The sequence below is a fragment of the Gambusia affinis genome, linkage group LG07, assembly GCF_019740435.1.
Source record: "Gambusia affinis linkage group LG07, SWU_Gaff_1.0, whole genome shotgun sequence".
Classification (NCBI taxonomy): Eukaryota; Metazoa; Chordata; class Actinopteri; order Cyprinodontiformes; family Poeciliidae; genus Gambusia; species Gambusia affinis.
Window position 1 is genome coordinate 29,618,537 of NC_057874.1, and position 17,535 is coordinate 29,636,071.

At 42.6% G+C, this 17,535-nt stretch overlaps 1 protein-coding gene across 1 annotated transcript; it reads left to right on the forward strand.

The window, feature by feature from the left end:
- The first annotated feature begins 1,940 nt into the window (after nt 1–1,940).
- LOC122834571 (cytochrome c1, heme protein, mitochondrial) lies at nt 1,941–7,952 on the forward strand. Its single transcript, XM_044123117.1, has 7 exons — nt 1,941–2,253; nt 3,822–4,012; nt 4,921–5,047; nt 5,125–5,282; nt 6,152–6,312; nt 6,380–6,480; nt 7,422–7,952. The coding sequence occupies exons 1-7, from the start codon at nt 2,173–2,175 to the stop codon at nt 7,524–7,526; spliced, it is 924 nt and encodes a 307-aa protein (XP_043979052.1). The 5' UTR covers nt 1,941–2,172; the 3' UTR covers nt 7,527–7,952.
- Nucleotides 7,953–17,535: the final 9,583 nt, after the last annotated feature.

A 17,535-nucleotide genomic window follows, 5' to 3' on the forward strand; every position in this document is an offset into this window, starting at 1 on the left:
TCAGCTGAACGTGAGAATCCAGAGAATCCATTTTGAAAGAACTGTATGGTTGCCAACAGTCATGTGTCTCATTGCAGGAGGACTTCTTTTCACAGAGACAGTTAGTCCGCGTCCTGGTCTGAAAGAAGGATGGCAGTCTTCGCCTTTGTGTGGACTACAGACAGCTCAATAAAAAGACCAGAAAGGATGCTTTCCCACTGCCCCGAATAGAAGAAACATTGGACTCCCTCTCGGGTTCACAACCATGGACCTCAATGATCGCCCAAAACAAAAACAGCTTCTGCACGTATTTCAATCGGTGATTTTTATGGCACTATGCTGCCATCTTGTGGAGAAAACGGGTAAAACACTCCAGTTACATATTCCTCCTGTTCACATTAATGCGCAGAAACTGATGAACATTTTCCTCTATGTTAATCTACTGTGTAATGTGTATTAATCACTGGGATAATTTGAATTCATGGGAAATGTAGGAGCCATTGAAACCGGATGTGATGATCTTCCAGGCCTGCATGAGAACAAGAAGAGCCTGATATTAATCATGTCTTATGTTTTACAGGAAGAAACATGCGACTCAGAAACTGTCAGGTTTTGGATCCAGAACAAAAAAATTATTGTTATGCTACTTTTTATGCTTTGCATAATTTTTTACAAGTATAAACTTCATTTTGTATTTTTTTTTCTGCTATTTAAAATAAATATTCTTCGTGTTGATACTTCATTCATTTAATACCATGACTTTGTTTTGGATTAGTGATGCGCTGAGGGGAGGAAGCGCAGCCAAGCTGAATAATTGGATCACATTAAATTTGCTTTATTCTGACAGAAGATGGTTTTAGAAGTTCGCCAACAGACCAGATTAAAGGTTTTTATTTTTAGTTAAAATCAACATAAAAACAGCATGATACTATTACATATTATCCGGACAAAATGAAAAAAAAATAAGTTGTGTAAATAGGTTTTGTAATATTTGCGTAAAGTTGAATTAAACACCATAATGCGTGGTATTTCCGGTTTAGTTATCTTCAAAGTAAAGGTTTATTCAATTAAGATTGTTTCCCGTCAATAATCACTTAAATGACCGTCCATTACAGTATAAAGTTAATAAATATTACGCTTACGTTTATCTGCAAATAGGTTAAGATTATAGTAGATCAATGGATTGTTCTATCCCATAGGAAGAGCTAATAATGCCAATTAAATAAAAATAATTCGTGGGGTTTTATTTCTTTTTTAAACCATCCATATAAAAGCAAATACTCCTTATATTATTATATGATCTCATGGGAGTTCCGTTGTAGAATCTGGACTCAGAGAAATAAGTGTAAAGTTAGCTTCGAAGTAGGACAAGCACTAACTAGCACCAGACAAACATATTTAAAATGTATGAAATGAGCTTGAACACAAATTGTTTGCAGAGTTTGGTACTTTGAATGTAGCTATAAAAATAATTTATAACAATGCTAGTCTTTTTGTAAATTGTTTGCAGAGACTCATTAATAAATGTGTTATCCCTAGAAGGAAATTAATTGCAACCTACACAATCAATTTTCTCCAGAGTTGTGGATGCTGACTGACTGAAGATGCTCTTGCATAAAAATCACATAAAGAATAATTATAAGCAAGAAAGAACTGCAACAGCTACAGGTTTTTTTTGTTTTTGTTTTTTTTTTTTTTGTTTTTTGTTTTTTAGGTCTTCATCATTCTGGGCCAAAGTCTTTTCATGACTTTAGCCTAGAGCACAGGTGTCAAACTCCTGTCCTCAAGGGTCGGTGTCCTGCAGTTTTTAGATGTGCCACAGGTACAAAACACTGGCATGTAATGGCTTAATCACCTCCTCCTTGTGTAGATCAGCTCCCCAGAGCCTTGCTAATGACCTAATTATTCTGTTCAGGTGTGGCGCAGCAGAAGCACATCTAAAAGTTGCAGGACAGCGGCCCTTGAGGACTGGAGTTTGACACCCCTGGCCTAGAGCTACATGTGGTTCCATACAGTCAATCCTAACAAGTTCCACTGACTTTAACTGGTTTTATTTTGACAAACAACCGGTCCGTCCATCATGTCAATCAGATGAAGTTACGCTGCGGTCTTTTATTTTGAAGAACCCGCCCGGAAGCGCTCAGTTTGTGTCTCGTCTGCAGCTTGCTGGTTCCTCCATAGAGAACTCGGAAGATGGCGGCGCTTCGGGTCGTGGCGCTCTCCGGGAGTGGGAGAGCTCTCCTCATTACGGGGAATCCTCTCAAGACTTCCAAGGTAGATCGATACATGGGCCAAATATCAATCTTTCTGAATTTTGGATGTTTTAAAGAGCATTTTCATTATAAAGTTATGCTTGGCAGGCGTCCTCCCAGCGAACCATCATTAGCTCACCGGCTAGCGGCGGACTGGCAGACAAGGTCACTTGTCTTCCCCCGGATTTCAGGCTGTCTTAATGGACTGACTCTTTTTATTTGTGGTGCTTAGTCAGTCAGAAGTTAAAATAAATGGGGGCAGTGTTTGTAGTTTTTTGTCTAAATGTCGTAAAGCAGCTGTTGGCCGTTAGTCAAGGCAGCCAGAGTCGTGTAGGATTGTTAGCACATGCAGGTCTCTACTGGAACAGATTCCTTTTAAAACAGGAGCATAAATCCATCTGGAGGAAAATCTTCTGCTCCGTGTGTCTGCAGAAGCTGCCGGTGTGTTTGTTTCAGTTCAGATAAAGGCCACTATCTGCATCTGGAGCATAAAAACAGCGACTTTCAGGTGTTAGGGCTAACGAGTTAGCATTGAGAAGGCTGATAAGAACTTCCGGTGGAGAAGAAGCCGGTTCCTGCGGGATTATTATTGTTAGATATGAATATTAATGAGCTATATGTCTGGGGGGTGCGCGTGTGTCTCTTAAATCTATCAATCAAAGTAGGTTTTTTGTTTGTAAAAATGTATTATTTTGATTTGAGAGCTAATGTTATGAGCTGTAAATAACCAGTCATCATTTTAATAATCGCTTCTAAAATCGTATTGATGTTTATGTGGAGGCAGGCTGGAGGTGAGGGTCAGAGGTCATGTGCTCGCCTCCTGTCTGGTTATGAAAACACTGAAGGTCAGTTTCATAAGGAACCCAGAGGGAAACTGGACCTGACAGATTGACCTAAATCAGCCTTTAGATTATTTTACATCAGAGGTGAGAAACTTTACAGTGAAGCTTCGATCTTTTTTATCCTCCTGCTGAATAAAACCTGTTCAGAGACACAACTACAGAACCACCATTTCATCACTGCTTTTATGTTTTACAGTGAAGAAGAATATAAAACTTTAGCAAAACAAAACAAAGTGGACTGACAAGAAAAATAAATCCAAAATATTGCTGGACCTTCTAGGATATTTTGCAGTGGAAATTGAATTTAATTGTTCTGTAATAAACTGAAAAATGGCTAAAATCTGAATGTTTTCTGTCTATATTTAAAACTTTTTCAGTTCAGTCTGAAGCTGAATTATTATGGCAGCTTGTTGCGACAAATGTCATCTTTAGTCAGTTTGAAAGATAAACGTGTTTAATTCTTATCAAGTTCAGATCGAGTTTCAATTCCAACGTTTCTCCCAAAAGTTTCAGTATCATCATTTAACCAGAAGAAAATCTATCATAACTCTAAAATAATAAAGAATATTACAGCTGTTCATCACTAATCGTTACCCTGATCAAGCTCTGCGAGCGCCGAGTGGAAAATGACATTTTCAATAAACTGGAAACGACGTCGCCGCTCTGGAAGCTGCCAAGAGCCAGTAGGTCGTAGTTTTCCTTGTTTCTGAAAATAAAACGTGTGAATCTCTTATTTTTCTCTCTTCAGGCCAACATGTCTTTCGCCAGTCTGTCCGGTAAGAAGAAGGTTGCCTTGACGACGCTGGGCGTGGTTGCCGGCGGCGGCGCGGGGCTCGCTCTGATGCTCCACCAATCGGTGAAGGCGTCTGACCTGGAGCTCCACCCCCCGTCGTACCCCTGGAGCCACGCGGGGCCGCTGTCCTCCCTGGACCACGCCAGGCGAGTCATCGATTGATTGATTGATCGATTGATAGTTATCCATATAAAACCAACAGTCAGAACAGAAATGAAACCAAAACTGAACAGAATATAAACATTTAAGATAAAAAAGTTTTTGTGTAAATCTGTTTCACAGGAAACTCCTATAGCGACGCTTTTAAATCTCCTTTGATGTTCAATATTAACTTTATCTAAAAACAGTCAGCAAATGTTTCTAATATTGTGTAAAAAATGTTTAAGTGAAAAATCAGCAGAATGAGCCTTTATGTATCTGATTATATCCAGAATAATCAATAGATCAATTAATAACTAAAATAATCAGACAGATATTGTTATATTACAAAGATGCACCAATCTGATATTAATATCTGATATTGATAAAAATATAGAAGATCAGATATCAGTGTCAATATTCCTGATCTGAGTGTAGATCTATTCAGTCTAGTTCTATGGTTTATTTATTTTAGATGATTATAGATTTGAAGGTTTGTTTGTTAAGAATTAGATGAGTTTTCTTTTTGATCAAATATTAACGTTCAGGTCCAAGGTTATGGGACTGGTGGTTCTGTTGTTGTTGGTTTGTTTCTCCGCCTCCTGCTGTGGTTGATCTGAATGTTTGGTGAAGGAGTGAAACAGTTTCTCTACCACAAAACTAACATTTATATTTCCATTTTTTGTATGAAGTCAACTAGGAGAATATTTCTGTTATTTTTATAAGTAAAGAAAAAACTCATTTTGGAACCAGAAAACTCTGCGAATGCTTTTTATTGTGAGTGAATTGAAAACCTCCTCCTGAGAGGAGGCACTTTTTGTTTTTTGGACTTTATTAGGAGTAGCTACAACAACGTTTGGCCAGGAAACAGCCTGTTGTTTCTGCTCTCATCCTGAGTGTTTCTGATTGGCTGCAGCATTCGCCGTGGTTACCAGGTGTATAAGCAGGTGTGCTCAGCCTGCCACAGCATGGAGTACCTGGCCTTCAGGAACCTGGTGGGCGTGTCGCACACCGAGGACGAGGTCAAGGCCATCGCCGAAGAGGTGAGGCCGCAGCAGCAGCCGGCTCCTCCCGCCACCAGGGGGCAGCGCTGGCTCATGTAGCTCCATTCGCTGTGCAGGTGGAGGTGGTGGACGGCCCTGATGAGAGCGGAGAGATGTTCACCAGGCCAGGAAAGCTTTCGGACTATTTCCCCAAGCCGTACCCGAACCCTGAGGCCGCCCGGGTCGCCAACAACGGGGCGCTGCCCCCCGACCTCAGCTACATCGTCAACGCCAGGTACTTCCTCCAACGCTCACCGAAACCATCAGCCGCTAATTTAGGAATCGATTAACCGTGACCCGGAGGATTCAGACTGAAAACGGCCATCAGCTGAAACATTCAGGAATGAAGCCAAAAATAGAAACATATTTAATGTTTAACATAATTCCACCTGTAAATCTGTTCCACCTGATCTCCGGTTCACTTTTAGCTTTATTTGGTTCCGTTTCTGTAAAATCTTCTGCATCCAGTTATCAGATAATCAATAACAATCATTATTGATTGGAGGCCTATATTGAGAACTTTCAGTCCAGCTGAAAGCTTCTTCCAGCTAATAAAATGTTTATTTTTAAATAAGGAATCGATTTTTTGATGTTTATTGGGGCGGTCAAACGGAGCCTTTTAGTCCATTTTACTTTTTTAACGGTTGAATTTATTTGAATGTGTGATGGTTGTTCTGATTCTGTCAGCTGATCCTCCGTTTCTCAGTCGTTTCTGAATCGTCTCTCAGGAAGAACCTTGAAATGATTTTACTGTCGTAGACAAAACAACAGATATTCACACATGAAGCAACACTAAACACTAAACTGCTATGAAAGAAAACCAAACATCTAATGATAAATACAGAAGAATTAAAGACGTGAGAAATGATCTGATTGTTGGCCCGTTTTTTAATCAATCTGATTAATTCACTGCATTAATCAGATTAATCATTTAATTTGTTGCAGTAATTTTTCTAATATTCTATAAAATTAGCTGGTGGTGAAATGAAGAATCTGTGCCAATATTTTTTTATCTGATTAATTGTCAGAATAATCAATTGCTAAGCTAATGACAAGCTGCAGCACTGATGGACATGCTGGCTGTTTGTGCGGCGCCCCCTACAGGCACGGTGGAGAGGACTACATCTTCAGCCTGCTGACGGGTTACTGCGAGCCGCCTGCAGGCGTCTCGATTAGAGAAGGACTCTACTACAACCCCTACTTCCCCGGCCAGGCCATCGGCATGGCGCCGCCCATCTACAACGAGGTCCTGGAGTACGACGACGGTAGGTGGCGCCCGATTGGCCGCCGCGCCGCAGGAGGCCGCGTCTGATTGGCTGTGTCTGGTTGCAGGAACCCCAGCCACCATGAGCCAGGTGGCCAAAGACGTTTGCACCTTCCTGAGGTGGGCGGCCGAGCCGGAGCACGACCAGCGCAAACGCATGGGCCTGAAGGTAGGCAGGGGGCGGGGCTTAGGGCGGAGCTTCAGCCTCATGGCGATTTATTCGATTAATAATCTGCGGTAGATTACCAGACTATTCCACCTGGATCAACACCACAAACATTTTACCAACATTAGAAACAGGACTTTGCTAAATACTTTAAAAGACTAAATTAAAACTAAATTTCAGCGATTTCAAAGATTATTTAAAAATAAATTATCTTCACTTAGAGTGTAAATTCCTCAATTTGATCAATTCAGTATTATTTGATTATCTGTTGCAGATAATTTCACATGTTCAGTGAAATAACTGCAGCTGTGTTTGTTAGTTTGAGGCAGCGGTGATGCAAAAGCAACCGTAACCATAGCAACAGAGACCGGTCCGATATCACAGCTTCTCTAAAGGAGGACAACAATAACTGAACGCTTAAAGTTAAATCTGCTCTGGAGCCACATCAGAGTTTCAGCTTTATTCTGAAATACCTGCAGTTTATCCAGACGTTTGTAGAACAACTCGACCAAACAGCACAACAAAATTCAACCTGATGATCTAAAGACTGCAGAACCAAAGTTCTTCTGTCCAGAGAAAGGAAATGAGCATTAGTCCAGATTTTATCCCAACGTTCCCGACGTTTTATTGTAGAGTTCCTGAAGTTTTACCGTGACATTACTGACGTTTTATCTTAGCAATCTTGAAATTTTTCCATAAAGATCCCGACATTTTATCGTTATGTTCCTGAAGTTTTACCGTAACGTTCCCAATTTTTCATCGCAGGTTTTCTGACGTTTTGTTGTAGCGTTCCCAAAAGTTTTATCATAACATTCCCAACATTTTATCGCAATGTTTGTGACATTTTCTCGTAACGTTCCCGACGTTTTCTCGTAACGTTCCCGACGTTTTCTCGTAACGTTCCCGACGTTTTCTCGTAATGTTTCCGATGTTTGTCCCTCCAGCTGCTGATGGGCTCTGCCATCCTCATCCCTCTGGTCTACTATATGAAGCGACACCGATGGACGGTGCTGAAGAGCAGGAAGATCGCCTACAGGCCTCCTAAGTAACGGAAAACAAGCGCACCCCGACCCAGGCCTGTACAAGAGAAGGGTGCGTTCAAAAGCCCCACAGAGCTTATCATCCTCTAACTCTGCCCCCAGGGGAAACTGATTAACACACAGCATGTTTTCAGACGTATATACGACGATTTCAGTCAAAAATGCCTTTTTTTTTCTTACCAGTTATCAATGAAAACCTGTGATAGTTTTCGTCTGAGTGTTCTTGAACGCACCCTGCTCAGAGTTTATTGACCTCCAGCGGCAGCGGCTACTTGCTGTTTGAGTTGCATTATCTCTGTAAGATACTCCATGCTGATGCTCGTCTCTGGGTCGGCCTCAGGCTTCACGAAGTTCTGCATCTGTAAATTCATTGTTTGTCTTCAGAAAGTCTGACATAAACTCTTTTACTGTACAAAATAAATTCTTCTAAACGAATCTGTCTGGTTGGATGTTTCTGTTCTGCAGCAGTTCTGGCTCTGTAAGGTGCAACTTACCCAACCCTGGATAAATCCAGACAAGTGGGCGTGGCTACGCAATGGGGGCGTGGCTACGCGCTGAAGGGCATGAAGAATGGTTCCTTAAGAACTTTATTGCTGTATTTAGTGACTTTTTAATCAGAAAATAATCAACAAATGACAAATCTAGTGACTTCTGTTCCACTTCCTGTCCTGGAGGGGGCGCTGCTGAGCATAACAAACCTAAAAGCTACTGAGCAGCCCAGTGTCACCCCCCACAGGTCACGTTAACGTTTGACCGTTAATCTTTTTTAAAACGACAGGAAAGTTGGAAGCCCGTCGGTCATTTTACAATTCACACCCTTTACTGGTGCGCAAACATTACAGCCTTTATGCAAAGTGTTTATCGCAGAGGCAACAGGAATCAATTAATAAAAGAATCCTTTCTGAATATCATCTCATGGACGCGGACCTGAAGGCGTGTTTATGGGTTACGGACCGGACGCTTTGGAGCGTCGGGTTCAGAACCGCATTCCAAACTTCTGGTTAAAATGGCGTCTTATTGCATACAGAGCAGAGAAAAATAAAAGAGTTTCCAACGTTGTGTTAATCCATTAATGGTTTAACAGAGGAGCCGGCAGTTTCTCTGGAGGAAATAAACGTACCACACCAAACCAACTTCATTTATGATGGAGCAGAAGTTAATTAGACCGTAACTGAACTGAACTGAACTGCTGCTAATTTATTTGTAGTTGTTTAATTTCAGTTATTCTAAGTTTTTCAGTGGTTTGTGTCACTATGGAGAAAACTGGAAAATGCTGAATCTGGCGTCCAGATCAGACCAACAGAAACATTTTGCTGCTCTGCATGTTTTCCATCTGGATTTCTGACCGGTTGGAGTCTCGCTTCAGGAGGAGAAATATCCTGTCATTTACTCCATTTACCAAAGTAATCTTTAAATTACTGTAATAGTTCATATCAAGCATCTGTGTTTGATAACAGCTGCTCCTGTAAAGTTCCCAGCCCGTTTTTCTGGCTGTTTCAGCTCTGCGCATTTCCTCAGGAATGAAAAACTGTTGTTGGTTTAATTCAGTCCTTTAAGAACCTTTAATTCATTTTAACACTTTGACAACAGCAGAGCCACAAAGTTATTCTCAAGTAGTTCTCTTATATTGTCAGAATTAATTATTTATCATTTGTGGTGATTAAATTAGAAGTGAATTTCTCCAAACTGCTTTCTGATGCTTTGAATCAGAAAGAAATTTCACTCCATCATTCATTTCTAGTGATTCATGTCTGGAATAACGAGGATTTGAAACGTTGTGCAACTCAAACCTCACATTTACAGAAAAAACTCATTTATTGTGACTCATTATTTTAACTGTCATTATTTATTATAACTGTAAGCACAACTCAAAAACAAAGAAGCTACATATGTTTTCTCTTATAGTCTAATTCTTCTACTTCTCTATAATCTAATCTAATCTAGTCTAATCTAATCTAATCTATTCTAATCTAGTCTAGTGTTAGTCCTGCTGCTCTGTGACACCTCAGAGGCTCAGAGAATACTTGAAGCAAACAGCATCATGGAGGAGGATGCAGAGCGCTCAGCATCCAGAACCCAAAGAGTCTGGCCCTACGGAACCAAGACACGGCCTAGTCAAAGCCCAGCTGAACCTCCAGGCTGAACAAGGAGCCAAGATGGAGACCAAGTCATCCATAGCAACTAGGGCAACATGAGGGAACCTGACAAGTTGCTCTGTTAAAGCAAACCATCAGGAGTCTGGTTAGCCGTTAGCTGTTAGCCACTAGCAGCCATGTTGGACTCGGTCTTTGGTCAGTTGACCTCACCTGGTGAAATAATCCATGACTCACAGAGATCCAGAGTCCTGAGACACAAAACCATCTGGACTTTGATGGAACAAACATTAAATCTTTATGAATCCAATTTGTATAATAATTTGGAACCTGGTGTTCAACCCAAGCTGAACATCACTGAACACAATCCCCACTGTACGGTGGTGGCAGCATCATGCTCTGGGCTGCTTCTCTCCAGCAGGGAAGTTGGTCAAAGTTGAAGGAAGATGGATGGAGTCAAATTCAGGGTGAAGTCGGAGAAAACCTGCTGGAGTCGAAGCCTGGAGAACGACACTCCGAACATTTGGAAAACGTTTTTACTTTGGACTTTAAATTCCAGTCAAATATTTCTGGTTCTGGTTCAAGGGTGTGAAAACTTTTGTAAGCCACTGAAACTCATCTGGTTCGTTTCAGCCAACATGGAGAGAAACTCAGGCGGCAGGCTGGGATTTGACCCGACAACCCGGCAGCCTGTGAAGGAGTTCAGCTGTACAAACCGATGACGTCTGTAAAAAACGTTCCCACCGACCGGTCGGGTTCCTCCGCTTTTCACCGCAGACAGTTTTTAATGTTCAGGACTAAAATAGACAAACGCCCCGGAGCGTCTGCTTTGGTCTGCCGGTTATTAAAACAATGTCAGAGTTTCATACCAGAGATTACCACAAAAACAGGAGGAGCAGATTCCTGGAACCACAACTGGAGAAAAAGTTTCAGATTTTTCTTCTGTAACACGAGGAAGAACCCGGATTGTGACAGATGACGTCACAATCCGTCACCAGATTAGAAAAATCTCATTTCTAAACAGAAATGAATTCCAGCTTTACAGTCAAAGAGCCGTTTTACCCTCAGAGCAGCTAAATAACAACCCGTTCTCACTCCCAACTCGTCATATATTGACGCGCGGGGTACCCCTTTATATGTGACGCGAGGGGTTTTACCTTATGCCTTACCGTAATTTTTTCCCTAAACCTAACCAATTTGCGGGGTTTTTAAGTTTCGGCAGTGTTTGCGAGGACCCTTCGCATGAATAATCCATGTAAAACATGCGACCTTCCGAAATCGTCAAATTCATCAACATTTTATGGTGAAGGAATCGTTGATATTGACGCCAAGGCTACCCTTCGCGGCCAATATGTGACTGTAGCTTGTACGAAGAATCACACCGAATCACTCTGAATCAACTCTGCGTTGTTTTATTCCTGTTCAAAACAAGAACATTTTAAATACTGAGGCTCCTGGGCTCGGATTTCCCAAACACCTCTCCTCAGCAGCTTAGCGCGAACTCACACAGAAATGCATTAAACAAAACTAAAATTCTCTGATTCAATAATAAAATAAATCTACAGTCATACAAAACAATTAAAATAAAACCTAAACAGAAATAATAATAAAGAAATAATTACAATTTTCCACCATAACATAGAAATATACTAAATAAATTAATTTAAGAAACAACACACATACCTGTTCAAAACAAGAACATTTTAAATACTGAGGCTCCTGGGCGGATTTCCCCAAACAACATAACCACCCGAAATAAAAACTATAAATAAATAAAAAATATTACCACGTTGACATAGAAAACTTGAAGGATGTCACCAATGTGGGAGACTAAGGCCCAGTATAATGCTGCGCTATACGTATATATATATATATATATATGAGTTTACAACATATTTTTAAAACGTTTTCAATATTTTAATAAACAAATGAAAGACAACTTTGTACACCTACCTCTCCTCAGCGCAGCTTGGCGCGAACTGAGGAGGGCAGCGGGAACACACAGGATATAGCGCAGAAACAGGAAACAAAAAAAATAAAAGCTTCTCCGCCAAAATAAAATACAATTCCAGAACTAAGAAAAGCAAATAAAAATGTTTTGAGAAGGTTCATAAAATAAAATAGATTATAAATAAATAAAATTAACTCAGCTACATACTCCCCCCTGAACTTCTCAAAACAGTCACAGGTCAGATTGGAAGCAGCATACAAGATAACATCAGCTGAACTTAGCTATACTTCTTTGATAATCACCATGCACCCAAGGGTTTCTACATGTCGATAGAAAAGTGGCATTAAGTAGTTGGCCAGACTTTTAATGTCCACTTTGCATAAAAATGTGCCGACTACACATTCCCAACCTGATTACCAAATAACAGGTATCTTGATACACAGAATGACAGTAATAAAAGAAACTTTCATGTTCATAATGAACAGGAATATCCCAAAATGAACAAAAATTTGTTACTGGAACAGGGTCTTAGCTAACCCACCAACCATAAAACCTCCTTGTTTGGTTTTCTGTGTCATAGTCTGAATCAACCTATTCACTGGTTTCACTACCCTGCCCACTCTGGTCCTAATTTGGTCAATGGGTGCAGTTACTGTCAGTGCATCAGTGTCTACAACTTTCACAGTAGTTTCCCTTGCAGAGACTGGATCCTGAGACTGACTGCTGCTTATCTCCAGTTGTCCTCCAGTAATGTCATTCTGTCCATTGTCCTTATCTGCCGGAGGAACATTGAATGAACCCTCTGGTGCTCCTCCAAGACAACCATCTGATCCAGTTCCAACAGTTACTCCATTGTAGTCGCTCCTCTGCGGCTCAACAATCGGAGGCTCAGGCTCAGCAACAGGAACTGAAGGGGAATTGAGGGCGGTGTCCCCTACTTCTGAGGAGTTCTCCAATGGAGTGACCTCTGCAACCCAGCTAGCAGTGCGCTCGGATTTGTGAAGTTCAAGTTCCTCCAAAAACAGACTTCTATCGCCTTCTTCTTCCTCTTGCGACTCCTGACCAACACTGGAAAATGAAGGCTCTGCGTCATGATCCACATGTATTGGCAGGAAACTCGCTTGCAAGAGCAAATTTCTGTGAACCACTTTTTCATGTCCGTTGTTAGGGTTTCTAATGCGGTAGGTGTGACATCTTGAATCCTTTGAGATCACTGTGTACAGGGTCGACTCCCACCTATCAGCAAGTTTTCTGCGCCCGTTCACCTCTGTTGGCTAAGAGGACTTGATCACCCTCTTCAATGTCAGCACCTTTCACACCCTTATTGTAGAGCTCAGCCTGCCGCTGTTGTTTTGCACTGGCATGAACTTGAGCAACACAAAGAGCCTCCTTGAGGTCATCTCTCATCCTTTTAACATAACTGTCATAATCTGTGATGTCATTGTCTCTTTCCACACTGTGGAACATAACATCTACTGGTAATCTAGGAACCCGACCATACATAAGGAAGAATGGGGCATAGCCGGTCGACTCATGAGCAGTACAGTTGTAAGCGAAGGTCAGTGTTTGCAGCATCTGAGGCCACCTTTGCTTTTCTCTGGGAGGTAGTGCTCTAATCATATTTCCTAAAGTCCTGTTGAACCTCTCAGTGTGACCATTCCCCATAGGATGGTAGGGTGTTGTTCTGGACTTCTTCACACCTGCTATCTGAAGTAGCTCTTGGATAAGCTGGCTCTCAAAATTCGCACCCTGGTCTGAATGTATTCTCTGCGGGAAACCATATACACAAAAGTACTTATCCCACAGCTGACGTGCAACCTGTTTTGCGGACTGGTCTGAACACTTGAAGGCATGAGCCATCTTAGTGAAGTGGTCTGTCACCACTAACACGTCCACACTCTTTCCATTAGAGTCTTCTGCAGACCAGAAGTCCAGACAAACTAACTCCAAGGGGCTTGTGGTTTTGATGCTTTCGAGCTGTGCTCTTCCCTCAGGCTCCAATGTCTTACTAACAATACAACGCTTACAACATTTTACATAGTCTCTGACATCTTTCCATTTCAATCCAAAAGAACCTTTGTCTTGAAAGGTATAAAGTTCTACTCTGACCCTGGTGGCCAGCATTATCATGCACACCAGTGAGAACTTGGCTTATCAAAGAGGAAGGCGTCATGTACTGATGTCGCTTTTTCCCTGTCAATGGGTCTTTGCAAACTCTGTACAGGATGTCATCCTGCATCTTCAGTTTTTCCCACTGTTTTAGGATTTTGAGCACCTTCAAAGGCAACCCAGCTCTCTCGTCTTGATGGTCGTCTCCCTCGGCTGACAAATGGGATGACATGGGACAGGACAGGATCATTCCTCTGGTTATCATGAAGCTCTTGAAGTGAAAAACAGGCAGAGGGTCTTCACCTGGCAGAGCCAATGTCTCCAGATCCTGGGCCAGCCATGAAACCACTCTCTGCCTAAAACCTTCATCCCACTCCAGATGACCGGCTAATACTGCAGACACTTCACAGTCAGATAGGGACTGACTTTCCAGCTCACCCAATGGGCCTGTATGATGCATGTTTTGGTGGTTGACACCAATCCTGAATGTTTCCTGAATTAAAGCTTCTTGCACTTGTTGCGTCTCCGCACAAGGTCATCATATGGTTCATTCAAAATCCGCTGACAGACACGATCCTGGGCAAAGGGCTTTCTGCTGAGAGCATCAGCAACGATGTTTTTACTGCCAGGTATATACTTGATGCTGAAGTTGTATGGTGCTAACTTAGCAACCCACCGTTGCTCACATGCATCAAGTTTGGGTTTTGTGAGGATGTATGTCAGGGGATTATTGTCAGTCCAGACAGTGAAAGTATGCCCTTTAAGCCAGTGACTGAATTTATCGCAAACAGCCCACTTCAACGCCAGAAACTCAAGGCGATGAGCTGGGTAGTTACTCTGGGCACGCGTTAGAGCTTTACTGGCGAAGGCAATGGGTCGTGCTCTACTTTCACCCTCCTGAATCTGAGACAAAACAGCCCCCAACCCATCCTGTGAGGCATCTGTAGACAGAATGAAAGGGCGACTGAAATCAGGGTGTGCGAGCACCACAGTCTCCAACAGTGCATTTTTTAGGTCTTCAAATGCACAGTGATGTTCCTCTTTCCAGTCATGTGGATGTAACTTCTTAAAAGCTGCTGGACCCCGTCCATTCAGTTTTCTTCCTTTGGGTGCGGCAGTCAAAGTGAACAATGGTTTGGCAATGCGTGAACAGTCTGGTATAAACTGCTGGTAATACATCACCATCCCCAAAAATGACTTGATCTTTTTTTGTGAGGGTGTAACACCATCCTCCATCATCAGATCAGACTCTGTCATAGCAACAACTGCTTGAACTTTATCGGGATCGGTTGACACACCATTTTCACCCACAACATGCCCCAAAAACTTCACACTCCTCCTGAATAGTTGGCATTTCTTGGGAGCCAGTTTTAAGCCATGGACATGCAGCCTGCTGAAGACAACCTCGAGCCTCCTCAGAGCTTCTGCCTCATCAGGAGCATATACAAGCAAATCGTCCAAATAACAAAGCAGCGTCAAGAAGTTCTGATCACCAAAGATGTTCATCATGAGGCGCATGAAGTTGGCAGGACTGTTACAGAGGCCCTGAGGTAGCCTGTTAAACTCATACAGCCCCATGGGTGTGGTGAAGGCTGTTAGTTTTTTATCATCCTCTGCCATGGCAATGTTATAAAAACCAGAGGTGAGATCCATGGCACAAAATATGGCACTGCCACCCAAAGCTGTCAAGCAGTCTGATTGATGCGGCAACGGGTGAGCATCCTTAACTGTCTGGCGTTTAGCCAGCGATAGTCCACACAGACCCTTAGATCTCCATTCCTCTTCCACACCAGCACTACAGGAGACGCCCACTCACTGTTGGATTTGCGAATGATTTCCCGTTCTTCCATTTCTGTGAGAACTTGTCGCAGCTTGTGATACTGCCCTGGTGGAACACGTCGATATGGAAGCCTGAATGGTCGATCATCTGAAAGGCGGATACGATGGACAAAATCTTTGGCCAGCCCACAATCAAGTTTGCTTCTTGAAAAAATGCCTTCATATTCCTGAATCAGCTGCAACAGTTTTGACTTCCAATAATCAGACACCTCACAAGAGTCAATGTCCAGGTCTTCCAGCCCCAAGTCACTCAGGGTGTTGCGGAAGCTGGTACAGGGAGAGTCAGAGCTGATTGTATTGTCATTTTCAATGTCTGACTATTGGTACTGACTTTAGCGTCTAGCACCTGGTCAGGGGTCACATCCAGGTCTTCAAGGGCTATACAGGTGGACACCTCTGCTACTTTGGTGCGACGTTTTAATGTGATGGCCTTATCAGAGGTGTTAAGGACACGCACTGGGACCCACCTGTCACCATTCATGGAAGCCACCGATCTACAGACAATAATGTCTTTCTTATGGATCTGTGTTTTGGCTGATGGCTCAACTAGAATGGCACTGCCCTCAGAGAGAGGCGAATTTTGGGGAGTCTACCCCAAATCAAATGTTCTTGCTTTGGGAGAAGAGTGACTGCCTGCACCAGTTCAGCTGTTCCAATAAAATCTGGGATTACACCTCCTCTCCATCTCTCAATACCAGACAGCATACTAAGAAACTGTATTACTTCTGGTGTTTGGGCAGATTCTGGTTTACACATGACTTGCCAAAAGTGAGGAGACTGTTTGAACTGGTTTAAAAGGTGTTTGATGACATTTGTGCCCAGAATTAGCTGATCTTTCTGTCCAGGGACCACTAGAGCTGGAACACTAAATATACAGCCATACACTTCCATTTTCAATTCATGGATGCATTTGGGTTTTACTTGAACTCCTCCACACCCTACAAGAACAATATCATTATGGCTGGAGTCAGGTTGGGATGCAAGCCCTGCATTCTTAAGAAGTTGTTCAGCTTCTGCACTGATAGTGCAGGCCATGGAGCCAGTGTCTAAAAGGGCTTGCAATGACACTTTATCCCCAACCTGTGCATCAGTGTAAAAGAGGCTGTCAGCCTTGTCTAGTCTGGCTATGTTTTGAAACAACACAAAAGTATTAGATGGAGCAGATTTCAAACTTTCTGCATACACAGATTGTATATCTTCTTTTGAGGCGAGGGACCCATCATACTCACTCACACAGTGCCCTCCCGAATGTGAGTGGCTTAGTTTCCCTGGTCAGCTGAGCCTCCAACTCGCTGAGAGTCTGTGATTTTTTGACAGTTTCTTCGCTGGTGTCCAATCTCAAGACAGGCCAGGCATCTCCTCTCTCTCATGCAGTGTGTTCTTGTAGAGTGGTTACTGTTGCCACATACTTGACATGGAGAAGGCCGGTAGGGAAAAACTGAGGCTGAGTATCACCAACGGGTTGGGCAGTGCGTTCTAATACTCTCTCAAGCATAGTTAACACCGTTCCAGAGCACCTGACTCTGCACGATCATTCGAGCTGGGAAAACTGACAGGAGTAATTTTGACAGTGTTCACTTGCGTTCTACTTCAGGCTCTGAATGGTCAAGTGCTGCTGTTGCAGTAGCAATCTGGAGAGCTTTTGCTGCAGTTGCCTGTGGTCTCTTCACTTGCTGCTCTCTTTGATGCTCATCGATAGCCTCCTGCACCTCAGTGAGTGTCCACTTAGTGGTGGGCTTACACTTGAAAACACAGGCAAGACTAGGATCAGGACAATTTCTGATGAACATCATGGCTATTTCTGCATCCATTTTATTCAGGCTGCTCCTTGATCTTTCAAGTGTCTGTCAACATTTTCAGCAGCTGTGTTAAGTCTAACCCAGTAGTCCACTGGTGTCTCATTTGCCATCGGCTGAGTGGCATAGAAATCAGCCAGTGGTAAGCAAGACCCAGGAATGTCGCTAAAATAGCGCCTCAGAATGTTATAAACTGCCTCAGGGTTTAAAGGTGTGGTAGAAAGACTACT